General features: G+C 38.1%; 1 protein-coding gene across 2 annotated transcripts in view; it reads left to right on the top strand.

The window, feature by feature from the left end:
* The first annotated feature begins 2177 nt into the window (after window positions 1–2177).
* Window positions 2178–8290, top strand: part of LOC115918906 (serine/threonine-protein phosphatase 6 regulatory subunit 3-like) — a 48778-nt gene continuing 42665 nt past the window's right edge. The window contains exons 1-2 of one of the 2 annotated variants that reach the window (XM_030994032.1): window positions 2178–2543; window positions 7313–7416. In XM_030994032.1, the coding sequence (XP_030849892.1) occupies window positions 7412–7416 (5 nt within the window). In that variant the 5' untranslated portion in view covers window positions 2178–2543; window positions 7313–7411. The remainder of the gene's footprint in view (window positions 2544–7312; window positions 7417–8290) is intronic. The other variant, XM_030994036.1, reaches the window with a different exon arrangement.

Below are 8290 nucleotides of genomic sequence, written 5' to 3'. Positions count from 1 at the left end.
ACTGGTATCGAATTAGAAATAAACCACATTTGAATTTTTTTTTTTTTTTTTTTTTTGGGGGGGGGGGGGGGGGGGGGGGGGGAGGGGTGGGGTAACTTTCTCCCAAGCCCCATCCCATCAGAACGCCAGTGCGAGGGACCACAGTGAACGAGAGGGGTAAAGGAGTCGAAAGTCGGAAGTGACTACCCCCTCACGTGTTTGAAGTTTCATGTTGTATGAACAAATTGCATTCCTACGCAAAACTAGTATAAAAACAAGCAATGTAATTTGTACACACTTCACTGTTTTACAATATCTACTTGTACATCTTGAAGGATACGAGGGAGCGTAGCGTAGCTCCCGAGCGAGAAGATTTTTGCATTTTTGTTTGTCTAAACACTGCACCCTTTGAGCCATCCAGAGCCTAAAAGTGTGTTGCAGTCTTTAGTCAGTATTTGCTATACATTTTGTTTGCACTTTTTCAAATTTTTCAGGGGGGGGGGGGGGGGGGGGGGGTGGTGTAGTGAGCACATTTTTTTCTTTTTTTTTGCTCCCGAAAATTAGAAAATCGCGCCTGCCGAAAATTCGCTCAGTTAGGGGAGAGGGGGGAATGGGAGGGGGGGGGGGTATAAGTGAGCACATTTCTTTCTTTTTGGCCCTCGAAAATTTGAAAAATCGCACCCCTTCCCCCTTAAGCGGAAGGGGGGGATCTCCATAAGAAGGTAAAATTAGCGTGTTTTTACACGGTTTTTTTCTCGGGGGAGGGGGGGGGGCGGGGCCCCTCCTTTCATGTCGGACCTCTTTCATGAAATGATTGTGACAGTATGATTTATGTATGATTTATTCTTAAAAAAGTTTAGTTTTCATATCAATCTCTAGACTCTATGACTATTTGCAGTGATAAATAAAATCATGAAAAGATATAAAACCAAACTTTTCTATTGAAACAGTCATTTTATGAAAAGAGGTATAGAAACAAAAATGCGTTCTAGCTTTATGGGCAATAGTGGAGCGGCGTGCCCTTTCACACAAAGGCTGATTGTGTGATTAGGCATCATAATTATGCCTACTTAAAAAGTGGTATCTAGTCAGCCAACTGGCCTGAAATCATCTAAAAATGACAGTTTTCAATGATAAAGCAGAGAGTTAGACTCACAACTCCCTCGATAAAGAAAAACGACATCAAGCGCTCCGACTTTAAATAATTTTGTTCCTCGACAATTATTATTATCGATAATTTATTATAGGGGTATACAAAAAAGACGCAAAAGTAAATCGATAATTCTCAATTTAAAAAAAGTAATGGAACTCTCTAATCCAAACATACATGTAGAAAAAGTAACCGTTTGTGATTTCGGGTTTTGATTAAAAGCACAGGCCTATATTAATATTTGTTCATAAAGGAATATATGTAATTACATGTAGCATAGGTTCGAATGGCTTCATAGGTTTCTTTATGATTTGACTTATTCTTACCCTTTCAAATAATCAAATAGAACATCTTTGAGTTTTATTAAGGCACAATTGGAAAAAGCTGATGACCTATCAGTGTTTTTGTTGTCAGAACAGAGATATTATGGCATGCCTCTCTGGTCACTAGACTCGTCTCTGTTCATCATTATCATCATCATCAAAACCAGTACCATCATTATCATCACCAATACTTTGCACCACAACCATCATTAAAGATAAACTCCAGTACTGGTAAAAAAAAAAAAAAAAAATCTAGCAGCCAGTTTGTAAGTCCTATTTCTTTTGAATTTGTCTTCCTTTTTATTATGTTCTTATTAATTCTTTTGTCTCTGATTTTCTTTCTACCTTTCTCCTATTCATCTACTGGTAAGTAAGTTACTGTCAGGTAAAATATAGGATCACACCCCGAGGCGCCAGGTTGGGTTGACGGCGACTGTCCCTTGGGTCTTTGGTTCACCACAGGACGTGCGAGCTGGTAGTGGTAGTGTCTGTATAATATGTGATGTCTATTTTATACGAAATGCGAAATCAGATTATCTAAACCTGTTAAAATAATCACTGTGAAATTCAAAAACTTTATGATGTTTACAATCTGTACACAGAATATACTCGTAGTATGACGTCATTTTGGGAACGACCTTAGCCTCACACGTGATTGGAGCAGAGTATTATGGGATGCTACATACATTATCTCACCTATTCGCCATTTTGAACTTCGCGATCGTTGCAACTTTTGGCGCTTCACCGGTGCACTAAAATAGTGTCAACACCCATTCAACCTCAATTGATGAAGTCTGAGAGAGCATATTAACCCTGGATAAACTTCAATAATGAAATAATTTTTCTGAGTTAGTATCATATTTGAAATCATATGATAAGGTGTGCATTGTTGCTTCGAAGTGATCACTTCCGAACTGGAAAACTGAATTACCGAGTGTTGTTGCATGCATGCTGTAACGTTCGTAGATGTCCGTAAACGCGAGGATTCAATGGGGGAACCGTAAAAAGACGACGCAACACGCACTCCCTCACGTAAACATTGAGAAATCTTAACTTAGACCCTTCATTGATTCACGTTTTTCTTGTTTATTGTAAGTATAAATAGGCGGAATAAATTATCTTCATGTTATCGATGTTCTCATGTAGGAGTTGAATGCTTTCAAATGATTCCCAGTCTTGTGGGATATGAAATAAACTGTTGGGTCTGTTCTAAAAACATTTTGGCTACCGTTTGTGTTGTGGGTGTCATGTGCTGAGCGGGCGTGTTTGGTCACCGGTGCATGTCGTTCCACGGAGGCGGACCGGCCGAGTAAATATCGGCTGTCGTGTTGCACTGCCTTGACCAAGTTAAAAACGGGTCACTTTACTAGTTGTTACATGCTCTGGGCCGAGTTAAAAGTGTAGGGTTAAATGGGTTTGGATCTTTTGCAGGCATGTAGCGTATTCTTGATGTGGGGAGGAGTGGTTGAGTGCTACAAATTACGATGTAACAATTAGTAGACTACGAAGCGCTTGCGCAAATGATTGTGTGTTTGACTTTGACAAGAATCGAGATGACTTGGACAGTGGGAGGGAGGCACGATGAACTTTGCGCATTGAGCGCTGTACAGTGAGTTTAGGCGCTCTCATTCATTGGTCGATCCGCCCGAGGGGCTTCGAATTTAAGTGAGAGAGGACCTATTTAAGCGCAATTTTAGTTCAATGGCAATGTCAATACGTAATATTATTATTACGTCACACCACAGAGATTTTGACATGTCATGCTTTAAACAGGTGACGCAATTGACACATAACTGACGCAAACACAGCATTGCACACATAAAATAGAAAAATCAATGAACATCTCAGAATAAATTTCCAGTTTTGACCTTAAAAATATGACGAAAATGAGAATTGTTCAAACTTGAAAAATTGTTGCGTAGGCCTACAGTGGTTGCGTAAGACTTAAATTTAAGTAAAAAATCATAACAAATAGTAGAGGGTTGACTGAAATATCATAAGTTTGGTATAGAAAAAAAGAAAAATCACAAGCTTGCTCCTCGCACAAATATCTTATAGCATTGAGTAAATGGAAGACAGCGAAAGCCAAAAAGAAGGGCCCTTATCTGCGCCAGTTTAGTAAAATGAGGCTGTGATTTGCTGAGATCGGATGAACGATTTGCGCATGCGTTAAATGTAAGCTAATGTTCTACATGGGAGATGAAGCAATGTTTGCGCTGGTCTACTAGTAAGTAATATATCCAGAGGTGTGTCCGGACAATTGGTTTAATCATTTAAAATGACAATTTAAAGAAGTTTACAGGCAATATTTCATAAATCTTTTAAGTTATGTTGGACAATATTATTATTCCTGTTGCTATTTGATAAATATTTTCTGTTAAATCCGAAGGCAAATCAGAAGTCTTAGATTTTGTTTGGTAAGTGTCCGGACACCCAACCCACACATAGAACTTTATGCATTGAGCGCTGTACGGTGAGATAAAATCAAATAACGCGCTCTCGTTGGCCGATCGAGCAGTTTCGAATTTAAGCAAGAGAGGGCTCACTTTATAAGTAGAGAGCGCTATGACAGAGCCAATAGACCTCTATGTAATATGACACACTGACAGTGACATGTCGTGCTTTAATTAAACAGGTGACGCACTTCACACATAAGTGACACACTCTTAGCATAGGTACACACATTAAATAGAAAAATCAACAATTGTTTCAGTACAACTTGCCAGTTTGTACCTTAAAGATAAACTTGAGTTCTGGTTAAAAAAAAAGAAAAATCAATTCTCACAGAATCTAACAAAACTTACACTGAATGTTCAAGATTACAAATAAATGTCATGTGCCAAACAATTTTGGAAGAAAATGTATACTGGCTGAGTAATGAGCATACAAAGATAAGGAAATCAAGTAGTAATAGCCCCGACACCATTTGTGTTGTCCCATATACATTTTCTGTGTAGTGTGCTCGTTACTTTACCAAGACTGAGCCAAATTTGTTATGAATTTGATGACTCCAGAACCGTGCAGTACACACCAATACTTACATGCTACATAATCAACTTTTTCTGATGCATTCCACACCTTTTCTTTCACAAGGCAATGCGTTACCAGAACTCGCCTTTATCTTTAAATATGACGAAAATGAGAATTTTTCAAACTTAAGTAAGACTTAAACTTGAGAAAAACCTTAAACTTTAAAGGTACTACATGTATGTCCAATTTGTAGGTAAAAAAACGAAGAAAAGGTTAAATTCCATGGTGAATACATAATCATGTACATGTATAAATATAGGAAACGGTTCACACTCACAGCCTTCAGAAAGATGAAATGTTTAGTTCTTGTTCAATAAATGAAAAAAAGTTACAATAATGGTATCAACATTTCAGTCTATACATCATTTATATGTTGACAAATAGTAGGTTACATGTGATGTGTGTGTATCCTTTTCACTACTTTCATAACTGCTTTAAAAAATAAAAAAAAATGAGAAAATTGCTTTATGCGCCACATCATTCTAAAAGCCTTGATACCTAAATTGCTACCAGTACTGAACGTGTGCCAGCTGATTAAAGGAGGGAGTGGATGGTTTTCATGCATTTCTTTTGAAGTCCAAATTCATGAAAAAATTTTGTTTTAATTTCAAATTTCTGATTCCTTATTATACCCATGCAGATTCATATTGAAGTACAAGTAAAACAATGCTGTGTCCATCGCCCCTATCAAAAGTTTTGCCTTTCCATTCATTACCTACATGTAAGATCCATGCAGTGATTAGAATTACTCTCTACAGCTCCATCTAGTGGCAAGACTGTGTAAGGAACAGGTATAGTCTCATTCAAGGATTACCTCCTTGAATGAATGACTTGGTGTTTTCTTGAGCCAAAACTTAAAAATGTTCAATACCACTCATATTTCATACACACAGTCGTACCTTTCTTTTTTAGGGTGTTTTATATTTGTGGCTTATTTGAAAACCAGAAGTTTTTACAATTAATTACATTCTGTCGGACATTAATCAATATTTGCCACACTTGACCCAGGTTAGGTATATGGGTACCTGGTTAGATTATTCACGGAAATTCACTTGGCGTTGATTAGATTGCTGGGGCGAATACCAGGGTCATTTCAAAAGCTCTTTTGAAGTGCAATTGGATGTCACTGTTACAAATGTGCCGTCCAAGAAGGGATTATCATCATCTGTGATTCTATAGCAGATATTCTGACCTTTTCCCTTGAATTTGGATTTGGGTGCGGTGGTCTGAAAATGTGAGACTACTGAAAGAATGATGTCAAGGGAAGTCGCAAATTGGGCCTTCCCCTTCTGGAATTAAGAGTTGCACTTGCTTCGCAATCTTGGGGAATTTACGGTACAGGAGCCCTGCCAATATAATGGCGGGCTTAATGCAAGGGGGAACAGGTAGATGTAGAAAGTATGAATTACCTATGAACATGTCCATGTACCATTTAGTCGGCTGTATACATGTGCAGTGTAGTCTGTAGAACATCACATACAGTTAAAAGTGATGTGGTAAGGTTTTACAATGATGAAGGTCAATTTATATAGCGCAGCTACTATATGAATACACTACTGCGCTTAATACAAGGTATATTATTGCTGTGGCTGTAGCTGAGCTGCCACAATAAGGCGCTAAAGCATTCAAGGAGTGTGTTCTGACTGGGTAGTGGGTTACTTGACCTGGGTGGAGAGTGGCAAATGTAGATTAATGTCTTGCTAAAGGACAATAGTGTCACGGCGGGACAAGAATCGCAAACCGTGTGATCAACAGTCCGGTGACGTATTCACTATACTACGACACCTCTGAGTAACATGAATGTGAGGTTTAAAGAATGCCTGTTTGAATTATTCCCCTTTTTTCTCTTTGAGTCATAAATTTTTGGTCCGGAAATGGAGAGGGGGGAAAGGTGGAGAGAATTGTGATCGTTACGTGTAATGTGCAATGTAGTTCAGTGAATTCATGTTTTTCGTGTTCTCAAATGTTGCAAGTTACTTCTCATATAATGTATCACCATATACTACTACATTCAAATTTCAATGTTTACTTTTCTTCTGTGCCCCTATCCTGCTCTTAAAGATGTTCATGCGTGGGTATATAGTCATTTGTGAAGTAGGCAACCTGGCGATCACTCCCGATCACTACATAATACTGAGCAAATTAGTATTAATGTTCCTGTGCATATACCGTGTGCTGCCCTCTATATACCCACGCTTGAGCAACTTTAAGCATGTAGTAGATCATTTGGACTCTCCCAAGTATGCAAGCAATCTGTGGTGTTCACAATGGCTCTTTTACTATCCTATCCCTAGCACTAGCACATTCATATATCTTATGGTTGGATTTCCTATAGAGTACTGAAGCTTGTGACATCATAAAAATCTACTTTTAGAATTTCTCAACTTTTTCTTCATTTTCCAAAAAAGCATCAAAATAATGTCCAAATGTTGAAAACCAATTGAAAAAGGTTTCCTATAGGAGTTCAGTGTTATTTTGCTCTGGCTCGTAATGTTATGAACCAGAGCAAAATAACACAGCTATTTATTCAGATGGTAATATCTCAGGCAATACTTACATATTCAATTGGTTTTGGACATTATTTTTGATGCTCTTTCGGAAAATGAAGAAAAAAATTGAGAAATTCTAAAATTAGACTTTTGATGACGTCACACTTCACCCCTCTATTCTCTTTAGCAGTTTGTCTTAAAAAGCCTTGCTAACTGTCATTTCATTAGTGTGCCGTTTCTTTCTCCTTTTCCCGTCATTTTTCTTCTCCATTTCCCAACTCCTGCCTGCCTGCACGCTTACCTATCTGTGGCTTCCTTCATCATCCATTACCCGTCCTTAGGATCTATCCTGTCTGTGTAGCTCGATCTATTTTGGGGGCTCAGTAACTCTGTCAGCCCGGGGGCAGTGAGCGGAAAATAATCGCAGCGAAGCATTTGCAATGATGTGAGTATAGTAATAGTATCATTGTCTTGTCTTGGTACCAACATATGAATGAAATCCATTTGTATCTTGCTTGATATGCTAACTCTTTGTTTTTTGTGATCGATAAGACTTTCCCCCGTCATGTGCAGTTTTTATTTGGGCCTTTTTTCGATAGTCAACCTGAAATCTTTGCGACTTATTATTTGGAAAAGCATATCTTTGTTCAGTTCATTTGCATATTCTTTGGCCATAAGGGCACTTTTCTTTTGAAAGATAAGTTTTGTTTCAGCGATGCCAGTTTTCAGGCTTTTGCCTTTTCAGGTCTTTTCAAGATTTGTATTGTTTGTACAGAACACATGAGTCTGTAGCTTTCTTTTCCGGCATTGTACCGTAAAACCAACCGGTACATGTACCCCTGTTATTCCAAGGGCTCTGTCATTTTCTTTTTATGTAGGTAGCATTTTGATTTTGTATTTGGACCTGGCTCTTGGTCATTTGAACTTTTCTGTTTCATTATTTTCATTTTATCTGTTTGTTACTATCACTATTTGTTGAAGTTTGACAGTTGGATAAGTGGACCCTGGGATGTATACCTTGTGTAATATTTGTTGGAGAAAGGCAGTGTGTTATCGTTATTTCTTTTTTGTTTTTCCTTGCTCCCTCGTGGCTCTTACTCCATCACCGATTAAACCAAAGTGCCAGATTGAGAACTTCTAAGACCCCCTCTTTCTCCAAGTTGCTATTATTTTTTGTTGTTGTTGAATTGATTTGGTTAGTTCACTTGGTTGCTATTTTTATATCCACATTTTTTTTTTTGGGGGGGGGGGATCCCTTTCAAGATGGATAATCAGGACTTGAGATTAATCGGGCCTCTAATTTCTTTTTCCTAAAAATT

The sequence above is a fragment of the Strongylocentrotus purpuratus genome, unplaced genomic scaffold, assembly GCF_000002235.5.
Source record: "Strongylocentrotus purpuratus isolate Spur 01 unplaced genomic scaffold, Spur_5.0 spur5_contig_850, whole genome shotgun sequence".
Taxonomy (NCBI): Eukaryota; Metazoa; Echinodermata; class Echinoidea; order Camarodonta; family Strongylocentrotidae; genus Strongylocentrotus; species Strongylocentrotus purpuratus.
Note: the sequence above shows the minus strand (reverse complement) of the source record. Positions and strands in the feature narration are given on the sequence as shown.